At 42.8% G+C, this 21,523-nt stretch overlaps 3 protein-coding genes across 5 annotated transcripts; 2 read left to right on the forward strand and 1 right to left on the reverse strand.

The window, feature by feature from the left end:
• Window positions 1–429: 429 nt before the first annotated feature.
• LOC120025775 (germ cell-less protein-like 1) lies at window positions 430–7,842 on the forward strand. Of its 2 annotated transcripts, none has more exons than XM_038970415.1 (15): window positions 430–804; window positions 2,399–2,588; window positions 2,909–3,032; window positions 3,136–3,232; window positions 3,826–3,923; window positions 4,090–4,202; window positions 4,296–4,361; window positions 4,748–4,859; window positions 4,978–5,068; window positions 5,193–5,333; window positions 5,440–5,509; window positions 6,072–6,147; window positions 6,272–6,417; window positions 6,623–6,710; window positions 6,850–7,842. In XM_038970415.1, the coding sequence occupies exons 2-15, from the start codon at window positions 2,413–2,415 to the stop codon at window positions 6,985–6,987; spliced, it is 1,536 nt and encodes a 511-aa protein (XP_038826343.1). In that variant the 5' UTR covers window positions 430–804; window positions 2,399–2,412; the 3' UTR covers window positions 6,988–7,842. The 2 variants fall into 2 exon arrangements, with proteins under 2 accessions (XP_038826343.1, XP_038826344.1); XM_038970416.1 differs by having other exon boundaries at window positions 4,775–4,859.
• A 147-nt stretch (window positions 7,843–7,989) lies between these two features.
• Window positions 7,990–9,500, reverse strand: LOC120025776 (protein FAM136A-like). Its single transcript, XM_038970417.1, has 3 exons — window positions 9,234–9,500; window positions 8,904–9,044; window positions 7,990–8,806 (listed from the first exon to the last, which is right to left on the reverse strand). Exons 1-3 carry the CDS (start codon window positions 9,318–9,320, stop codon window positions 8,618–8,620), a joined length of 417 nt encoding a protein of 138 aa, XP_038826345.1. The 5' UTR covers window positions 9,321–9,500; the 3' UTR covers window positions 7,990–8,617.
• A 68-nt stretch (window positions 9,501–9,568) lies between these two features.
• LOC120026318 (prenylcysteine oxidase-like) lies at window positions 9,569–14,946 on the forward strand. Of its 2 annotated transcripts, XM_038971154.1 has the most exons (7): window positions 9,569–9,785; window positions 10,157–10,301; window positions 10,545–10,751; window positions 10,841–11,015; window positions 11,142–11,353; window positions 11,512–11,664; window positions 12,881–14,946. In XM_038971154.1, exons 2-7 carry the CDS (start codon window positions 10,187–10,189, stop codon window positions 13,549–13,551), a joined length of 1,533 nt encoding a protein of 510 aa, XP_038827082.1. In that variant the 5' UTR covers window positions 9,569–9,785; window positions 10,157–10,186; the 3' UTR covers window positions 13,552–14,946. The 2 variants fall into 2 exon arrangements, with proteins under 2 accessions (XP_038827082.1, XP_038827083.1); XM_038971155.1 differs by lacking the exon at window positions 9,569–9,785 and having other exon boundaries at window positions 10,279–10,390.
• The last annotated feature ends 6,577 nt before the right edge of the window (window positions 14,947–21,523 follow it).

Consider the following 21,523-nt stretch of genomic DNA (forward strand, 5'->3'; position numbering starts at 1 on the left):
CAATGAGTTATTCAACACAAGTAAACAGTTGGGTACGTGTCAGCCCGTGTTCAAAGGAAGGCTGTCTGGAAAATCGACTGGGAACCTGAAACGGTGCTCAGCGTCTATTGGTTGTTTTTTTCACGAGACACATCTACTACTGCTAGTGGGGATCTGGAAATGATATGACTACAGCGGTTGGGATGAGAATGGTTTTAGGAGATGGTTAATAAAACAAATCTAAATTACCTCCTGAAATAACATTGCATTGTTTCTGGGAGTGGTCATTGGTCACCTACACATTTTTTTAATATATAAATCTGGTTGAACAATCATCCAATATAAACATATTCCCACACTAGCTAGCACCAGGTAGCCTGTCCAAATCTGCATATCACATATAGTACAGTAGATGGCAATAATGCGCAGAAGCGCGTGAGGCACATCATAGTTAGCAGGCTAGAAGAAGACAAATTGTGAGCCTGTGGTATCTGCATCGTTTTAGCTATGGAAAATAGGAAGACAATTTGACAATGGTTCTTGAAATATCCTTTTAAACATTACTAATGATGTTCAAGCTATTGGTAGATCATATTTGGCCGGATTAACTAGCTCCGCAATATCTGGTGCTAAATTACCTCTTTGTCCCAAAAAAATTAGCTGAGAAGGCTTGTTGTTTAGGTACAGTACTGTACTAGCTAACAGTAGCTAAGTTACGTCTGTGACCTGTCACAGCTGAGCTTGCTAGCAACATAGCTAGGCGTGTTTAAATTCATTGTCAACAAAGTTTGCTAGCCGACGGGTTTGCCTTGTTATATATATCAGGTAAGTTAAGTTTCTGTATATCGTAAATGATCTAGCTATTAACGTTACATTTATTAGCTACCCGGTCGTACGCGAAAGTAGCTAGCTGTGTTGTGTAGGTAGCTAGCTAAGGAGCTGTGGCAAAAACAATGATAGCTGGACACTGCCTGAGGTTGTTCGCTAGCTAACGTTACCGTAGTTAGCTACCGTAGTATTGTTGATGTCAGAGGACAGGACTTAATTGTGTTTATCATTTATGCTTTCGAAATACACTATATATACAAAAGTATGTGGACACCCCTTCAAATTACTGGATTGGGCTATTTCAACCACATCCGTGGCAAGTGTATACAATCGAGCACAAAGTCATGCAATCACCATAGACAAACATTGGCAGTAGAATGGCCTTACTGAAGAAATAAGTGACTTTCAAGGTGGCACTGTCATAGGATGTCACCTTTCCAACAAGTCAGTTAGGCAAATTCCTGCCCTGCTAGAGCTGCCAATGTCAACTGTAAGTGCTGTTATTGTGAAGTGTAAACGTCTAGGAGCAACAATAACTCAGCCACGAAGTGGTAGGCCACACAAGCTCACAGAACGGGACCACCGAGTGCTGAAGCGTGTAGCGAGTACAAATTGTCTGTCCTCGGTTGCAACACTCACTACCAAGTTCCAAACTGCATCTGGAAGCAACATCAGCACAATAACTGTTCGTAAGGTGCTTCATGAACTGCGTTTCCATCACAATGCCAAGCGTCGGCTGAAGTGGTGTAAAGCTAGCCGCCATTAGACTCGAGCAGTGAAAACGTGTTCTCTGGAGGGATGAATCACGCTTCACCATCTGGCAGTCCAACTGACAAATCTGGGTTTGGCGGATGCCAGGAAAACGCTATCTGCCACAATGCATAGTACCAACTGTAAAGTTTGATGGAGGAGGAATAATGGTCTGGGGCTGTTTTTCATGGTTTGGGCTAAACCCCTTAGTTCCAGTGAAGGGAAATCTTAACGCTACAGCATACAATGACATTCTAGACGATTCTTTTCTTCCAACTTTGTGGCAACAGTTTGGGGGAAGGCCATTCCTGTTTCAGCATGACAATGCCCCAGTGCACAAAGCAAGGTCCATACAGAAATTGTTTGTTGATATCGGTGTGGAAGAACTTGACTGGCCTGCACAGAGCCTTGACCTCAACCCCATCGAACACCTTTGGGATGAATTGGAACGCCGACTGCGAGCCAGGCCTAATCGCCCAACATCAGTGCACAACCTCATTAATGCTCTTGTGGCTGAATGGAAGCAAGTTCCTGCAGCAATGTCCCAACATCTAGTGGAAAGCCTTCCCAGAAGAGTGGATGCTGTTATAGCAGCAAAGGGGGGTCCAACTCCATATGAATGCCCATGATTTTGGAATGAGATGTTTGACGAGCAGGTGTCCACATACTTTTGGTCATGTAGTGTATATAAATAACTGTGAAAGTTCTCCAGGTCTGAACCTAGATAACTTTAAGAAATAGTTACTCATCAACAAAAAAGTGACCGAATCTAGTTTACCCCTGAGTAGTGAAGCTCATGAATTACAATGCATCCATGCTGACGGTCTTGTTTTGTGTGTAGTGTGCAGGGGAGAGATGGGCACCCTGGGCAGCCGCATGCAGGCCTCCTCCCAGGATCCGGAGGAAGCAGTTGAGAATGCATGTGCCAGTGGCAAGCATGGATGTGAGTGCAGAAAGAGGAAACGGACTGCACACTGCGACTGTGACAGTGAGCCTGATGAGGAAGATGCCTTACTGGACACACCACGGAGGTGAGAAGAGCCACACACATACACACAACTTCATGAACACAGGTGACACACACACACACACAGAAAAACAGAGTAAGAGAAAAACACACTAAAGGTCTACACAAACGGAGCTTCGTTTGCGGCACGCTCTACGTAGTTCCACATACATGTGTGCGGCAAAATTTTTGGAACGCGACGCAGTCTACTCTGTTTGCGTAGACTGTGTAGAGAGCCCTTCACAGCACAGGCGAGGTATTAACACATCTTTCATGTCTTTCATATGGCCAGCCTGTTTCTAACCTTGGCCTGCCCTCTGCTGGTTTGTTTTGGAATTGTAACAGGAAGAAGCTAAAGAGCACTTCCAAGTACATCTATCAGACCTTGTTCCTGAACGGCGAGAACAGTGACATCCGCATCTGTGCCCTTGGGCAGGAGTGGAACCTGCACAAAGTCTACCTGTGCCAGGTTAGTGCACTGTTCTGTGTACACTACACACTGAAGTTTCTACAAAGCCAATGCCTGTGACTCATTCCACTCACTCTCTCCTCCCTGTGTTTTAATTATGTAGTCGGGGTATTTCTCCAGCATGTTCAGTGGATCCTGGAAGGAGTCCAACATGATGGTCATACCGTTAGAGATCCCAGACCAGAACATCGACACAGAGGGTGAGGACTTAAGTCACTGTCAGGCAGTGTTGTAGTCGAGTCACTAAACCTTGAGTCCAAGTCGAGTCTAGAGGTCCCTATGGCTGAAGTCCGAGTCATCAATGGTCGAGTCATGAGTTAAAACTCGATACTAGTATTGTTTTCAACTTCTTAAAGCAGTCGCTTGCGCGATGTGTCGCTTAGCCAATGATCGAAGCGGAGCCTGCCTGCTTGTCTGCCCACAATCATCACTTGCTCCCCTGCAGCTCACCAGCTGACGTCGGATGCGTGTGCCGGGTGTGGCGCATCCTTCCCATTGCTAGAGAACAGAACCCTTGCAGATATGTGCACCCAATGCTGGTAAAATTCTGCTTATCATAGTAGCCAGTCCAAGTGCAAATACAAGTCATGAGAAAGGAGAATCCCAGTCACTAATGGTTGAGTCACAAGTCATGAAAATCGGGACTCGAGTCAGACTTGAGTACTACAATACTGCTGTCAGGAATAAAATACTACAAATCGCTTTGTTTATGTCACTGAACTTCTTTTTTGCAGTTACTATACACATTTGTCTTTGTGTGTGTGTGTGTGTGTGTGTGTGTGTGTGTTTTTAGCTCTACAGGTAGTGTTTGGATCTCTGTACCGGGATGATGTTCTGATCAAGCCCAGCAGGGTGGTCAGTATCCTAGCAGCAGCTTGTATGCTCCAACTGGTCAGTAGATGGTCATTATCACACTTCAGTATATTTTACATGGAATGTAACTGTATACAATGTAGTGATAATGTTGAGATAGTGATATGTGTGAGTTGAAAGTTGCTGGAATGGAATTTTCTGAATGATAATAGATGATCAAAGCCATGCCTTTGTGTCTTTGCAGGATGGTCTGATCCAGCAATGTGGCGAGACCATGAAAGAGAATGTCAGTGTCAAGACTGTGTGTGGCTATTACTCCTCTGCCAGCATCTACGGCCTGGACTCTGTTATGAAGAAGTAAGCCCCATCAGTTCACTCCTATTGAATAATATTACACATGTAATTATTTTCGTCTCGCACTACATGCTTATGCTTGTGTGTCTCCTGCAGGTGTCAGGAATGGCTCCTCAATAACCTCATGACCCATCAGAATGTTGACCTGATGAAGGAGCTAGGGTGCGTCTCATTAATGTTTTCATATTTTTCCCTAGGGCTTATACACAAAATATACAAAAGTATGTGGACCCTTCAAATTAGTGGATTCGGCTATTTTCAGCCATACCCGTTGCTGACAGGTGTATAAAATTGAGCACACAGCCATGCAATCTCCATAGACAAACATTGTCAGTAGAATGGTCTTACTGCAGAGCTCAGTGACTTTCAACGTGGCACCGTCATAGGATGACACCTTTCCAACAAGTCAGTTCGTCAAATTTGTGCCCTGCTAGAGCTGCCCCGGTCAACTGTAAGTCACTACCGAGTTCCAAGCTGCCTCTGGAAGCAACGTAAGCACAAGAACTGTTGTACATACTGGTATTAGAGGCTACGTGTTGTGTGGTCAGTGAGCAGGGTGTGTGCTGTATCTGCAGAGCGGACGTGATGGAACCGCTGATCCAGTCGTCTGACCTCTTCGTCATGCAGGTGGAGATGGACGTCTACACAGCCCTGAAAAAGGTACTACTGCAGCCTTTTGGGCTGTCTCTACTGTAAGGAAGACCGTTGATTTATCTCCCCCTTCCCCATTCTTTCGTTCTCATTCATACCCTCTCTTTGTAACTCTGCCTCTCCTCAGTGGATGTTCCTGCAGCTCAATCCATCCTGGGACGGTCCCATCAAGCAACTGCTGGCTGACGCTGACACCTGGCTTTGCAAACGCAGAACTGGTACGTTCTGTTCCACAGTGCATGTCACAGCTAGCTACAAGCCTATCTGAACAAGGGGTTGTAGAATAGACAGTCGCTGGCTGACCAGTCTTTTCTAATGGACCTTACGTGCATGCTGTTGCAGAGTTGGGAGAGGAGGAGCCCTTCTTAAAAACAGAGGACGGCGCTCCCTTTACTCCCGTCTTCAGACATGTGCGCCTTCAATACATCATCAACGACCTGGCGTCTGCACGCATCCTGGAGAGAGACAACATTCTCCCACCCGGTAAGATTGATGATTGGATAGTGGTTTATGTTTCACTTTCACGTATCACTTATAACTGTTTTTGTGGTCATTTTTGATCTATTCTGTACAACTCCTCATACCACAGATTGGCTAACCTCCGTGTACAAGAGCCAGTGGTTTGCCATGCTACGGACGGAGCACGACAATGACAATGGGTGAGAACTGGAGCTCCAAACCAGCAACATCACACCATGACAAGATTAATGCCAATCTGCCACTTTCAGTGACTGAAAATATATTTCCGCATGAATAGAGTTCGCCAGCTTGTCCTAAAACACAGAAATGAGTTACCTCTAATTCGTTCGGCCACCGCCATGGCGGACATTAATGGGGAAAGAATAGGGTTTTGGGATAAACGCTGAACATAAGTTCTGAGGTTAACACAGATTTAGGAGATTTTATACGTTTTGTTCTGTGAGATATCAGTCAGTTAAACATGACCTTTATGGATTATGATGCCTTTATGTGCTTTGTTTTTTTATTACATAAATGCTTCAAAATTCACAAAAAGTGACGTTAGCTGACGAAGATAATCTCACAGAACAAAACGTATAAGATCTCCTAAGCCTGTCTTTACCACAGACCTTATTTTCCACATTTAACAAAAAAAAACATTCATTTCTACATGGGCTTTGTCCAATGAACCATTGCAGAGTTGGTGCCTACAAAAAGATGCCATTACTATTTCTTTCTATAGTAAGACATTTGTGTTTGTAGTCCACAGGATGCCAACAAGGAGGAGTTTGAGTCAAGCAGTATGAGGTGTGGCAGGAAACTGACCAAAGATGGAGATGTGAGTCAAACCATTAGTCTCTGTGTAATAAGGAAATAATTGATGATTTATTCTGAATCATATAATAAGCACTTTAAAGCAAAGATAAAATAAGAGGATGTTTTAACTTTTTATTCTTGCTTAGTACTGTTGGCGGTGGACAGGTTTCAACTTTGGCTTTGACCTGCTAGTGACCTACACCAACCGCTTCATAGTGTTCAAGAGGAATACACTGAGCCAGCCATGTGGGGGAGCTGTGAGTCTGCAGCCCCGGAGGCATCTAGCATACAGGTTAGTGTTCCACGCTGCAGACAGGACCTAGGCTGTGATCAGCACAACACGCATAGGACAGCTTCAGATTTCAAAGGTTGGCAATGCATTGTGTGTGTAGTAGTAATAGTATAATTATGTTCTGTATAACTGCCATGTGATTTACTTGTGCTCTATCAGGCCTGACTAGCCCCTCACCTGTCATTCGCTGTTCGTCTCTGTTCAGGTTACGCCTGGCCTCCTTTGATAATAGTGGGAAGCTGGTGTGTAGTCGATCCACTGGTTACCAGCTTCTCACCCTGGAGAAAGACCAGGTCAGTCAGACCACACATAATCCACGTTCTGAAACTTTCCTCCCCTCTTGAAATTAACACATCTCGGTCTTAAGTATTGCCTGAATCGGATGAAATAATTATGGCTGTAACTTACATTCTGTTCCTGTCTCTTTTCCAGGAGTATGTGGTGATGAACCTGGACAGTCGGCTCTTGTCGTTCCCCCTCTACGTGTGCTGTAACTTCCAGTACACATCTCATATGGACCGCCGTCCTGATGCGCCTGAACCAGAGAGCAGCGCCCGCAGTGTATCCTGATATCAGCTCCACACCCTCAACCAGTCCCCTCTCTGACCCCCAGGCTGTGGCCCACAGCTTCTACCCCACACAACCCTGGCATCTGCATGCTCTTTAGCCCAGTCTATTGTGTTTTGGGATACGTTGTTTTTCAAAAATAATCATCGTTCTTCAGTTTTCATGGTTAATATTTGATTTGCCTTTTATATTATTTATTTTGCTTTTTTTAACGAAATAAAAAAACTTACACTGCCAATAAATAGTCCACACCGGTGGGCTGTGGTGCTATCAGAAGTGTGACCATGGTCATCTCTCACAGGGAATTATCAGTTACTAGTTCTGTACATCCATTACTAACACATACAGTATTGCTAATTGAGTATGTTGGCCACTAGTTGGTCTGAATTAGATGTGAATTTCAAATACCTATGGCAGAATATGGTGCTGCTTTTAAACTTTCAAAATATTACTTTAATTTCTAGTCTACATTTAGGATAATTGTAATATACCTGCCTTAATGTATTGTAAGATGTTGGGCATATTGATTTATTTTGGACCAAAGTGGCATGGCAGTCTTGACAAAATAGTTTACTGATCTGTCAGTTTCCTCAAGTGGGGGCTTACCTTTACACTTTGCAGTCATTCATATCGTATTATTCGTATTGCTGCAGTCGAAGGAACCTGCAAGTAAGCATTTCGTTGGACAGTGTATACCATGTATCCTGTACATATGACTAATAACTTGTGCTGTAATATCCTCACTGAAATGCTGTCAATTAGTTCACCATTAGTGTCTGTGCATACATTTGTACATTATACAGGTTTCACTATGCTGTACATGCTTAGTTATTAAAACTGGTGTTTTCAAAAGCTGTATAAGGTGTGTTTTGCATTACTATTCACATTTTGATGAATTGCCAAAAGACGCAGCTAGATAAAGAATTTCAGGCTAAAAGATATTACCAACGCAATTCCACCCTTTATACCATTGTTAAAATGTTTAAATAAAAACTGATGGAGGGAAAGAATCACAGAACAGGTTGCAGATATTAAGAGCACAGTCACTGAGGCAGAATAAAGAATCATACAACAGCTAGGTTATCAGGAAATGTAATAAATTACCCTCACACACAGTTCACAAATAGCAGTATTTGGATGTTAGACAATTTTGTAATGTCACAGGCCTGCTGAGAACATTCATCTGGCATGTCTCTGGTCTAAGTTAAACCAATAAACAGTAAGTGCTCCACACAGAAACACGTAGGCCAACCAGTTTGCAAGGGATCTGTAGTTTCTTCTGACTGAGCAGAGGTATATCCCCACCAGCCTCGCTGACATGGACTCAAATCTTACCCTTGCAAGCTGTAAACCCCCCATGTTCCTTTCCCTCACTGAGGTATTGGATCTGACATTTCAGTGTTTCGCCTAGGATTTTCCCCAGCAGTTAGTGTGGAGAGGGGGGTTATGGGGTCTTCCTTGGGCATACATCTATGCATCTATTATACGAATGCATATAGGGGAAACACTGCATTTCCAATTGTTTATTCTTCCTTGCTGTTATTACAGGCCAAGAGTAAACTTTATGAACCCCTTTGTCACTATAGCATGGAGTCCAAGATGTCTCATGCATCTGCTGTACGCTCTCCCCTTCTCACTGTGGAATAGAGTTCAGATTCTCTTTGAGTCTGTGTGTCATGCTGGGGATCAGGTTGACATGGTCATCTACACAGCTGCCCACACAGTTCTCCATCAGGGCCCGCACGGCTGGCTCCTTGGCCCCAGAGTCCAACAGGTCCCTGGCCTTGTCATTGCAGTGCATGGTGCACCTGGTCAGCCGATCCTGGGCATGGGGAGTCAGAAAAATAATCACAATCAAGCTAAACATTCTCTGTATCAAGATATTCAAGTTGTTATCAACTAAAACAAAAAATACTCACCTGAAATTTCTCCAGTTCATTGGTCACTAGTCCTTGGGCCTGAGCCAGAGGGGTGTGGCAGCGTTCAATACAATTGTGCACCTGTGACATGGAGTCTATGGAGCGCTCGCAGCACTCTGCACTGCACTTGAACATGAGACCCTGGGTACATTATGCACAAGAAAGATTTGAACTGGGCACCTGATAAGCCCAAGTGTTGACAATTACTGATTGCAAATGATGTACGCATGGAGAAAGAGAGGGTGATTTGTAGATAATGCACTGCACAATATACTGGATTATATTGGATGTATTGAACATAGCTGAAATTGCATTTACATGACCACTTACTTGCATCTTACGAATGTGGTTCCGTTCTAAACTTTGAACCATATCCTCTATGGTTTTCAGTACACGAGCTTGATGTGCCTCTGCCATCTCAAATGTTTCTCTCAGTAGAGTGACTATTTAAGCTGAACTGTTAGAAGATAACGTTTAGCTACGATGCACAGCTGAATAACAGCCACACCAAGTACATACAGTATGTTATTGCAAAATTAGAAGCCTTGTTACATTACTGTTTCAACATAAGGTCACCTCTGTGAAAGCATGCTTCTTCGTTCTAATACAAAAAACGTCACATCCACTCTAGCTTCCGGCATTATCTTGGTAATTTCCGGTTCCCAATATGGTACCGTCGTGACCGAAGTCTCCGCTTTGAAGTCCTAATTTTAAAACACTGTGCGGGATCTATATTTGTTTCTCAGCGACTTATTTGACCAAATTACGAGTTAGATAAGTAAATAGCTTGCTTCGTTTTAAAAATCATTTGTAAACTCGTAGCTAGTAAAACTTCATTGTGAACTCCTTGAGAAGTCTTCACCTCTACTGACATTTGAAATGGTGAGCAGTGTACACTTATCAGTTATCAGACCACCTTTTTAATTGTCTGATTTTAGCCAAATAACTAAGAGGGGTGATATCATTTATGTTTTTAAGATATCAAACATTTTAAAAATGCCAATCGACATGAAAGACTGATCCTCAAAAGATCAAGTGTGCTGCCCTTTGACCCAGAGAGATTAACACACTTATTGAAAACACTGATAGTACACATGTCACCACCAGCAGCAGTCTATGCTGTCTGTCCTTAATTGACCCAGCAATTCACACAATCATATTAAAGTGACATGTTTCTGACTACTAATCAGGTGTGAATGTGTAGCCTATGTTATTTTTGTAATTGAAACATGTTTTTTTTCATCTCTACTCAGATAACCTTTCTTGGAAGGAATTGAATACCCATGATGATTTCAAGAACCATGTCAATCAGGGCACTCCTGTTCTTGGGGCTCTGTCAAGCTGGACGGAGGAGTCTAGCCTCAGCTCCAGAAGTCAAAGATCCACCCAAGAGGATAGGTAAACCAATCCTAGTCCAGACTCAACATTCCATTGTCAATGGCATCCAGTGTTGTGTGGCTACACACTAGTACATCAGTTCTGCATAGGTGTGTTCACAAATCTCCATGAATTTAGTTATATTGGCCCAGAGAGCATTTCTATTTCACATTACACATATTTACATGACACACATTTTTTCACTTATGAATTGTTTACTCCCCTTGGACTTCTAATGACATTGCGGTTTCATTCTATTACCAGCTGTGGTTGGAGCGGGCATCGGTGGCACAGCAACAGCTTACTTCCTGAGACAGGAGTTTGGGGCAGCGGTGAAGATCGATGTGTTTGAGCCAGGCACTGTGGGGGGGCGACTGGCCACCCACAACATGGGGGACTATGAGTACGAGACGGGGGGCGCAGTTATCCACCCTCTAAATCTGCACATGAAGCACTTCCTTGAAAGACTAGGTGAGACATGTTGGCCTATGAGAGATACACTTGCTTGTTCCTGAAAGAGTGCAGTACACACATCTTTATTTCTCCCCTGTTTCTCTCAGGCCTTTCCCAGAGGCGGGATGTCCCTGGAAAAATGGCCATCTTCAATGGAAAAGAGCTCATCTTTGAAGAGAGTGACTGGTTTATTGTGAACTTCCTGCGCCTGCTTTGGCGGTACGGGTTCAACTTCCTGCGGATGCAGATGTGGGTGGAAAGTGTTCTGGATAAGTTCATGAGGTGAGACTTTAGTTTCTGCTACCTGTCTATTTACAACAGCAGTCAAACCTTTGAAAATTATGAAATTATTAATGAGAGAAGAGTGCTAATTGTAGGTATGTGATGTCTTGGTTCTTGTTTTTACAGAATCTACCAGTACCAGCAGTTTGGCTACTCCTTCACCAGTGTGGAGAAGCTCCTGCATGCAATGGGTGGTGACGATTTCCTCACACTAGCCAATCAGACACTGGAGGAGGCCATGTTGGGGGAGGGCTTTTCTCAGAGCTTCCTCAACGACGTTGTGGCACCTGTCACCCGTGTGAACTATGGCCAAAGTGTGCGCATCAATGGATTTGTGGGTAGGTTTTTAGGTAACAAAAGGAAATGCACACCAAAGTGGTCTGATAAGTGGTTCTGAGTGCTCTTATGTGGCCATCCAATCAAATGTTTTTTATCTTGAAAACATAAGGAAACTGAACTAATCCTTGTGAAATGTGTGGTGTGATGTTGTCTCCAGGGGCGGTGTCTCTAGCAGGGGCAGACCCAGGCCTGTGGGCAGTGGACGGAGGTAATAAGAAGGTGTGCTCAGGACTCCTGTACCACAGCAAGGCCGAGCTCATCCCAGCACGAGTCACTACTATCGCTGTCAAGTTGCGACCATCTAAAGCAGGTACATACACTGAGTGTACAAAACATTAAAGTGAGATCAATAAAGGGCCATAGCTTTCACCTGGATTCACCTGGTCAGTCTATGTCATGGAAAGAGCAGTATGATCCCTTATTGATGTCACGTGTTAAATCCACTTCAATCAGTGTAGATGAAGGGGAGGAGACGGGTTAAAGAAGGACTTTTAAGCCTTGAGACATGGAATGTGTATGTGTGCCATTCAGAGGGTGAATGGGCAAGACAAAATATTTAAATGCCTTTGAACGGGGTATGGTAGTAGGTGCCAGGTGCACCGGTTTGAGAGTGTTAAGAACTGCAACTCTGCTGGGTTTTTCACACCCAACAGTTTCCCTTGTATCGAAAATGGTCCACCACCCTAAGGACATCCAGCCAACTTGTCACAACTGTGGGAAGCATTGGAGTCAACATGGGCCAGCATCCCTGTGGAATGCTTTGGACACCTTGTAGAGTCCATTCCCCGACAAATAGAGGCTGTTTTGAGGGCAAAGGGGGGTGCAATTGTGTGTATATATACACAAATGCCTCAAGTAACTAACAGCTAACAACTTAGTACATAAATCTGCAAGTTATATCAAATCTGTTCTATAGCTGCTAAGGATCTACTCAAATCAAATGTTATTTGTCACGTGTTGAATACAACCTTACAGTGAAATGCTTACTTAAAAGTCCTTAACCAACAATGCCGTTTTAAGAAAAAATAAGTGTTAAGTATAAAATAGAGGCTATATACAGGGGGTACCGGTACAGAGTCAATGTGCGGGGGCACCAGTTAGTCCAGGTAATTGAGGTAATATGTATATGTAGGTATAGTTAAAGTGACTATGCATACATAATAAACAGAGAGTAGCAGCAGCGTAAAAGAGGGGGAGGTTGGCAATGCAAATAGTCTGGGTAGCCATTTGGTTAGATGTTCAGGAGTCTTATGGCTTGGGGGTAGAAGCTGTTAAGAAGCCTTTTGAACCTAGACTTGGTGCTCCGGTACCGCTTGCCGTGCGGTAGCAGAGAGAACAGTCTATGACTAGGGTGGCTGGGGTTTTTGACACTACCCTCTGTAGTGCCTTGCAGTTGGAGGCTGAGCAGTTGCCATATCAGGCAGTGATGCAACCAGTCAGGATGCTCTCGATGGTGCAGCTGTAGAACTTTTTGAGGATCTGAGGACCCATGCCAAATCTTTTCAGTCTCTCTTTCCTGTTCACAGGTATCACAGCCAGTCTTTATGAGGTAAACTATGTTGGGGACTCTGGCTCCGCCCATTCCCTGTATGACATAGTGATTGTGGCCACACCTCTCCACCAGGGAAAGTCTGACATCACCTTTGCAGGCTTCTCCCCGCCCATCCCCTCCCAATACCCTGGGCGCTACCACCAGACTGTCACCACCCTGGTCCACGGCCTCCTCAACGTGTCCTACCTGGGGACCTCTGAGAAGCCCTCTACCTTCAGTGTGTCAGACGTTCTCACCACAGACACCAAGGGCTCCATCATCAACAGCCTGAGCTCTATTGACCCTGTGCACATCACACCAAGCTACTCACGCCCGCCAGCCAGCGAGAGCAAGGTGTGGAAGGTGTTCTCTCCTCAGCCTCTGTCCCAGGAGCAGCTCCGAGACATGTTCCTATCATGGGACTCCACCTCAGAAACGAAGTGGCTGGCGTACCCCGTTTACAATCCACCTCACCGTAGGACCCCGCCGTTCATCCTCCATGAGCGCCTGTACTACCTGAACGCTGTGGAGTGGGCAGCCAGCGCCATGGAGATGAGCGCCATCTCAGCCAGGAACCTGGCACTGTTGGCACATCACCGCTGGAACTCCCAGGTGGGCAGAATCGACCAGGAGGACCTGCACACACGTCTGAGAGGAGAGCTTTGAAAAGGGAGGGAGGGACAACAGAGGTGGAGAAAAGTAATAATATAAAGCAATAATATCAGTCAGAGATATTTCACACTAAAACACTCCTGTGTACGTGAACAGTAGTATTGGGTGTTCTGCCCAATTATGAAGCTATATCCATTGACCCACTATATTGATATATTTTGATTTGAAAAATTCAACTGAAATAATATCAACTGCAACATTAGCACATCATTTTCATCAGATATTCAGGAGATATTCTTATACTGTGCTGAATAGAATGATCACTGTGACATCAGCATAGCGAGCTATGCTATACTGCAGGGTAAAAGTACAATTATTGTTTAATACATGCATGCATTGGGTTTTCACATATATAGCTGCACTAGATGGTGCTGCTAACTTTCTGCGTTTCTAAATGTGTCAAATACATCTGGATAATGTACCCTGTGGCTCCTCTAGACCCATGTATGTCTTCATACTGCGTCTCAAGCTCTCTACCTCTGGCGTAGTGTTGTAAAGGTTGTAAAGCAAATTGGTTGGTGAAATGTAAGCGGTTGTGCAATTGAATAGTTCTTGCAAGGAAAATTGTCCAACAGATTATTGCAATGTTTTTGGTGTTATACAATTATGAATACACCCATGAAGAACAAACCCCTATTCGCACTGATCATTTGATGTCATTTGAAAATGTACTGTAGTCTATTTACATATTTCTAAATTGTGCCTTTTAAATTACTAAGCAACTGTTTATATCTGGGAATCTGCCTTTCTACTTGCTTTCAGAAAATATTTAGTCTCTGTTTTTGGTATGTTTATGTGATGAGCAAATTGTGCCATGAAACTAGTCTTCCATTGGGACCAAAGTGAAATATAAGAACACAAAGTACATCTATTTTACTGTGAGTGACAAGTATCCTTCAAAAAATATTGTCTTCTATTCTGGGAGGTTAATTTCACGTGTCTCTGTAATTTGTCTAGAATGACTCTGAAAATAATCGTTGTTGGTTTAGCCTTACTAACACACTTTTTGAGGTTTTTAGGGTTTCTGTACGTTTGTGATAATGTGTTAGATACTGTACAACCATAGAAAATGGTGCACTTTGATATATAGAATAATATGACTAATTTTACAGCAAAATTCCCAGACGTTTAGACATTAACTATATTGATGGAAGAGGGACAGTATTTTGAAATCAGCTGATTTGACTCCCAAATGTTGGCACGGAAATGCAAGCTTTTGTAAACAAATTTGAAATCAGAGTTTGTAATTGCGATATGTTTTATGCTCTATTTGACATGGTCTTCTATGGATTTCCAGGAAAAATTAAATGACTTCAATCTTGTTTTGTCCATAAAAAATGTAAATAGGAGACTTGAAATCAATGTTTACAATCAGAATAAAGAAATAACACACTGAAGTGATGAATGTCATCTTTAATTAAACAATACGTGCTCTGCCAGGCCCCAAAGGTGCAAATATCCACATGTTCTTCAACAAACTGGACATTGAAAGCCCAAACCACATTTTCTTATTTGCAGATAGCGCCATTTGCCCTGTGTTGTGGAGTAGTTCCACTACATGTAGTTCAACTAGTAATTTAACTACATTTTGCGTTAGCTTGGCAGTAGTTAACGAAATTAAAATCATCGTAGTGTTTTCGGTAGTAGAACTACTTCAACTACCCATTAAATCTAAGTCAACACACACTCACTCTCTGGTTGTCACACTGATCTCATTACACTGTTAACATCTGACTCCAGAGTGATGTGTTCTTGACGTCATGTTTCATAACGTTGTATTATATGACATTAAAGATTTAGATCTAATTTTTCATGAGGTAGTTTTGATGTCGTGAAATACTTTTTTTAAAGTAACAATTTTCTCTTAAGGGTAGCTTTACCTTCCAGTGTGAAGTAATTGGTAGCCTTGTAAACTATGTTTTAAAAGTTGCTTTATATTTTGAAATTGGTCACTAAAAGTAAAGGTGATATTGCTACATAACAAAACTATTGAAAAAAAAAGTACAGTAGCAATGATATTGTGAGAGATCATTGAGGGGTTCAAATGTCATACAGATATCATTCATTGTTCCCAAACAAATTAGAATTGAAACAGAATGCTCTGTACCAAAAATGATATCATCAGGTATGTGCACAATGGATGAATTGTCTCTCTGAGGTGGTCTGTACCCCACATCATGACACAGTGTCAATGATACACAATTTAAAAAATTAAAAAATAATTCCAGAAAGGAAATTGTTTGCTTTTGACGACATGGACAAACCGTCCTACAAACACCCTCCCCTTCCAATCACACACCAGCACCCCAAATAAAGGGGCATCTGACAGAGGAGCCGACAATGGGTGGCATTCACACCCTGAATAATGACACGTCTGTTGTGTTGTGGCCGGGATGTGCCACCCAGATGCCCACAGGTAGGGAGGGACAATGGTACCAAAGCCGCCTGTCCATGCAAAGCATGTGATGAGAGAGACAGTATAAAAGGGCCACTGGCTGACAAAAAAAACAATACCCAGTTTGGACTGACCCTATAACACCCACTATAACCAACCACGGAGCCAAGATGAGAGTCGAGGTGCCCATATTCCTCTTTCTGGCCGCAACAGGATTCCATACTGGTATGATAATTGTGTGGTTTATATTCTTGATTTCATAACATGTCCAATATATGTGTGTTTAAATATCCCTCAGTTGTATCATTTGATGAAGTATTGTACTGAGATGAATGCTGTTTCATGTTGTATTATGCAATGATAATGTAAATAAGGCCTATAAGGCCTATAAATAAGGCCTATAGCCTATTTTTATGTGATTGGGTTTCTATTGAATCCTTACATTTGATGGATAACATGGCCTGAGAAAAATATGAGTTGGTGAGATATAATCACATATAATTTGTGTTGGATAATATAATATTCAAATTTGATAATAAATTGCTTTCTGACATCCCCAGCTCTCGCTGCATCCCTGGAATCGGCAGAAAAAAAGGACACATTTGCCGAGGATGGTAAGGAAGCCCATTATGGATGATGACAATGAGGATGATAATGATGATGATGTTGAGTGCATTCCTGTCAACTCATATAGGTTTTTGACTTTTTCCAGTGGGGCTGGAGCAGCTAAGTGACCTGCAAAAGAGAGGTACAATGATCCATATCTCAGAGACGCGTATAAAGGAGCTTCTGCTCCATGCAGAGCAACTGCCTTATCGTTAACAACTGAAATTCATTTGACTGAACTTCTCTCTTTTATGTACTCAAAGGCACAAATGGCTCGTAGTGCTAAAGTTTGCATTAAGCAAAAATCATTTCCCTGCATTTCTCTGTCCTCAGATCAGGAGGAGTTCGAAGCAGCGCAAATGAATGGTAAGACAGTGACACAGGCAATGATTTAAGTCCATGACCTGTCTGAAATTGTCTCGCCATATAATTTGTATTCATTTTAATTAACACGATGAAGGAACAATCATTTCCATATTTCCTTCCATCTACAGAGGATGCAAATAGTGAAGATGTACGCTACTTGGGTAAGGGAATCCTACCCTTCTAAAAACAAATAAGGGGACATCAGAGCCATTATCTGTCTTTTTGTGCATTTGGCCTATTGATAGTGAAATAATACGATTTGACCTCTTGTTTTATTTTAACAAATGTTATTTTTCATATGTCTACTGTAGAAGCTGTTCAAGATGAAAATACTGGTAAGCACTGTAGTCTGCTGTATGCATGTGCATACTTATTAATCAACCATATTTCTATTTTATTTTTAATCTTTAACTCTGCATTGTTGGAAAAGGACCCGTAAGTAAGCATTTCACTGTTAGTCTACACCTGTTGTTTGCGAAGCATGTGACAGATAAAATGTGATTTACCATACGATTTTGTAAATGTGTGCCATGTCATAATTTATTTTATTTTAAAAAAATTACAGAACAGAATGCCACTCAGGAGGAGGACATGGGTAAGAGCATGTGTCACATGTTATTACAAAACTCACAGGGGGAAAATGAGTTATTGATGGGCACGTGGTTTTTGCTTAGTTTGTTCAGATGACATAGCTTTAACTCCTGTCGTTTTCCAGCAGACAGAGACAGAAACGTTGATGCAGACCATGAGGGTAAGGAAAGGTTGAATGCATGGTGTTCAAAGACACACCTGTAGATTATAAAAATGATATATTTCAGATTCATGTAGGTATATGTATAAGCTTAACTCTCCCGTTTTCCAACAGAGTCCGAGTCTGATGAGGATGTAGATGGCGAGTATTTACCTCTTAATCTTTAACAAAATACATTACATGACCAAAAGTATGTGGACACCTGCTCGTCGAACATCTCATTCCAAAATCATGGGCATTAATATGGAGTTGGTCCCCCCTTCGCTGCTATAACAGCCTCCACTCTTCTGGGAAAGCTTTCCACTAGATGTTGGAACATTGCTGCGGGGACTTGCTTCCATTCAGCCACAAGAGCATTAGAGAGGTCGGGCGATTAGGCCTGGCTCGCAGTCGACTTTCCAATTCATCACCAAAGGTGTTCGATGGGGTTGAGGTCAGGGCTCCGTGCAGGCCAGTCAAGTTCTTCCACACCGATCTCGACAAACCATTTCTTTATGGACCTCGCTTTGTGCACGGGGCATTGTCATGCTGAAACAGGAAAGGGATTTCTACAAACTGTTGCAGCAAAGTTGGAAGCACAAATTCGTCTAGAATGTCATTGAATGTTGTAGCGTTAAGAATTCCCTTCAATGGAACTAAGGGGCCTAGCCCGCCCCGAACCATTAAAAACAGCCCCAGACCATTATTCCTCCTCCACCAAACTATACAGTTGGCACTATACATTCGGACAGGTAGCGTTCTCCTGGCATCCGCCAAACCCAGATTCGTCAGTCGGACTGCCAGGTGGTGAAGCGTGATTCATCACTCTGAAGAACGCATTTCCACTGCTCCAGAGTCCAATGGCGGCGAGCTTTACACCACTCCAGCCGAAGCTTGGCATTGCGCATGGTGATCTTAGTCTTGTGTGCGGCTACTCGGCCATGGAAACCCAGTTCATGAAGCTTCCGATGAACAGTTATTGTGCTGACGTTGCTTCCAGAGGCAGTTTGGAACTCAGTAGTGAGTGTTGCAACCGAGGACAGACGATTTTTACGCAGTACGCACTTCAGCAGTCCCGTTCTGTGAGCTTGTGTGGCCTACCACTTCGTGGCTGAGCCATTGTTGCTCCTAGAATTATCCACTTCACAATAACATAACTTACAGTTGACCGGGGCCGCTCTAGCAGGGCAGAAATTTTACAAACTGACTTGTTGGAAAGGTGGTATCCTATGACGCTGCCACGTTGAAAGTCACTGAGCGCTGCAGTAAGGCCATTCTCCTGCCAATGTTTTTCTATGGAGATTGCATGGCTGTGTGCTCATTTTAACACCTTTCTGCATTGGGTGTGGCTGAAATAGCCGAATCCACTAATTTGATGGGGTGTCCACATACTTTTGTATATAGTGCCTTCGGAAAGTATTCAGACCCCTTGACTTTTTCCACATTGTTATGTTACTGCCTTATTCTAAAAGTGATTAAATCGTTTTTTTCCCCACATCAATCTACACACAATACCCCATAATAACGAAGCAAAAACATTACAATATCACATTTACATAAGTATTCAGACCCTTTACTCAGTACTTTGTTGAAGCACTTTTGGCAGCGATTACAGCCTTGATTCTTCTTGGGTATGACGGTTCAAACTTAGCACACCTGTATTTGGGGAGTTTCTCCCATTAGTCTCAGCAGATCCTCTCAATCTCTGTCAGGTTGGATGGGGAGCGTTGCTGCAGTTATTTTCAGGTCTCTCCAGAGCTGTTCGATCGGGTTCAATTCCGCACTCTGGCTGGGCCACTCAAGGACATTCAGAGACTTGTCCCGAAGCCACCGCTGCGTTATCTTGGCTGTGTGCTTAGGGTCGTTGTCCTGTTGGAAGGTGAACCTTCGCCCCCAGTCTGGGGTCCTGAGCGCTCTGGAGCAGGTTTTCATCAAGGATCTCTCTGTACTTTGCTCCGTTCATCTTTGCGTTGATCCTGACTAGTCTCCAAGTCCCTGCCGCTGAAAAACATCCCTACAGCATGATGCTGCCACCACCATGCTTCCCCGTAGGGATGGTGCCAGGTTTCCTCCAGCTCTAGGAAGAGTCTTGGTGGTTCCAAACTTCTTACATTTAAGAATGATGGAGGCCACTGTGTTCTTGGGGGCCTCCAATGGTGCAGAATTTTTTTGGTACCCTTCCCCAGATCTGTGCCTCGACACAATCCTGTCTCGGAGTTCTACGGACAATTCTTTCAACCTCATGGCTTGGTTTTTGCTCTAACATGCACTGTCTACTGTGGGATCTTATATAGACAGGTGTGTGCCTTTCTAAACCATGTCCAATCAATTGAATTTACCACCGGTGGACTCCAATCAAGTTGTAGAAACATCTCAAGGATGATCAATGGAAACAGGATGCACCTGAGCTCAATTTCGAGGCTCATAGCAAAGGGTCTGAATACTTATGTAAATAAGGTATTTGTTTTTTTTGTCATTATGGGGTATTGTGTGTAGATTGCTGAGGATTTTATTTTTTATTTAATCAATTTTTAGAATAAGGCTATTGTAACAAAATGTGGAAAAAGTCAAGGGGTCTGAATACTTTCCAAAGGCACTGTATATAGTGTATCATGTAAAAACACATATACCCTCATAACCTTGGGTTATAACCTTGGGTTACCTTTTTCCTCACAGGTATGAGGCACAAGCGAGGTAAGCATAGAACATTTGGAGTCTCATGTTTTCTCAAGTTACTCAGAGAAGATGATTATATCCAATGTAACACAAATATCCACAACACATTTGAAACCCAATACTAACCAATCACTCACTGGTATTACATTTTGTGTTAAAATACGATTTTAACGTCTTCTGTCCCTTCCTAGAATACCTTGAAGCCGACGTTGAAGCCAATAAAACTGGCAATTTAGGTAGGATATGACTGATATCTACTCGTTAGTACATGTCATAGTTTGAACAACTGACAATGGTCTTGTTGCCTGTCTTGCCAGAGACAAAGGTGATAATTTCTTAATTTGACCCCTCTAGTATCCATGTTCCATTAAAATGTGTGTGTGCCTGCATGCGTTTGCTCTAGCTGTTGAATATTTCCACTCATAAAATGTGAGGATGCTGGGGTTTGACTTGATTCAGAAAAGACTGTGTCCCAAGTGGGATGAAATAGACTGGTAAGGAATGAGCTTCATCGGTTTACCCTCTACATTTCCGTCTGGTAAAACTGAAATCTTACAACACACAGTAAGCACAAATTTACCACAGTTGTATAATAGCATCCTGGCAGTGAAAACATGTTTTTATTACACTCATGCGAACAAGTAATGACATCTTTGTTGTCCTAAAAACTGTGCTTTGTAGTGAGCACATCAACATCATATGTTGAATAATAGTTAACAAGCTACTTTTGCAAAAAGACAGTGAAAAAAGTTAACTATGCCAGCCAGTCTGAGTCACTGTAAAAAATATAAACGTTTTACACCGGTTGTCAAGCATTCTTTATAAGGTCAAGATTTCCTCTCTGAGTTCATGGGGAAAACCACATCATAGAGCTAGACTTTATTAGTAGCCTCATGACCAAAACACTCCATGGAGACTGTCCTAGAACGAGTCACAAAATAAACTAGTTGAATTAGTTAAACTACAAGTGCTAGGTTTTACTGCACAACTTCTAGGACACTGACAGCAGAAGCAACATTGTTTGAATATTGCCCCCCTTGCTTTTAGACTTTCTAGGACAGAAATCCAGGGCACTCTAAGACGCCTATCCCCAGACGCTCATCTGTGCTTGATTAATTCTGCATCATCTGCTGTGTCCTGGGTTATTTATGGACCCGAGATGCACCGTTCCTTTCCTAGCCTGTATGAGTCAA

Source organism: Salvelinus namaycush, chromosome 31 (genome assembly GCF_016432855.1).
Source record: "Salvelinus namaycush isolate Seneca chromosome 31, SaNama_1.0, whole genome shotgun sequence".
NCBI lineage: Eukaryota > Metazoa > Chordata > Actinopteri > Salmoniformes > Salmonidae > Salvelinus > Salvelinus namaycush.

Coding starts and splice junctions, on each gene's coding strand:
- LOC120025776 (XM_038970417.1), bottom strand. CDS start 9,320: ATGGCAGAGGCACATCAAGCTCGTGTACTGAAAACCATAGAGGATATG. Junction 9,045..9,233: donor ACCACATTCGTAAGATGCAA/GTAAGTGGTCAT, acceptor TAATGTACCCAG/GGTCTCATGTTCAAGTGCAG. Junction 8,807..8,903: donor ATGAACTGGAGAAATTTCAG/GTGAGTATTTTT, acceptor CCCCATGCCCAG/GATCGGCTGACCAGGTGCAC.
- LOC120026318 (XM_038971154.1), top strand. CDS start 10,187: ATGATGATTTCAAGAACCATGTCAATCAGGGCACTCCTGTTCTTGGGG. Junction 10,302..10,544: donor AGATCCACCCAAGAGGATAG/GTAAACCAATCC, acceptor TTCTATTACCAG/CTGTGGTTGGAGCGGGCATC. Junction 10,752..10,840: donor GCACTTCCTTGAAAGACTAG/GTGAGACATGTT, acceptor TGTTTCTCTCAG/GCCTTTCCCAGAGGCGGGAT.
- LOC120025775 (XM_038970415.1), top strand. CDS start 2,413: ATGGGCACCCTGGGCAGCCGCATGCAGGCCTCCTCCCAGGATCCGGAG. Junction 3,924..4,089: donor CAGCTTGTATGCTCCAACTG/GTCAGTAGATGG, acceptor GTGTCTTTGCAG/GATGGTCTGATCCAGCAATG. Junction 5,334..5,439: donor AGACAACATTCTCCCACCCG/GTAAGATTGATG, acceptor CTCATACCACAG/ATTGGCTAACCTCCGTGTAC.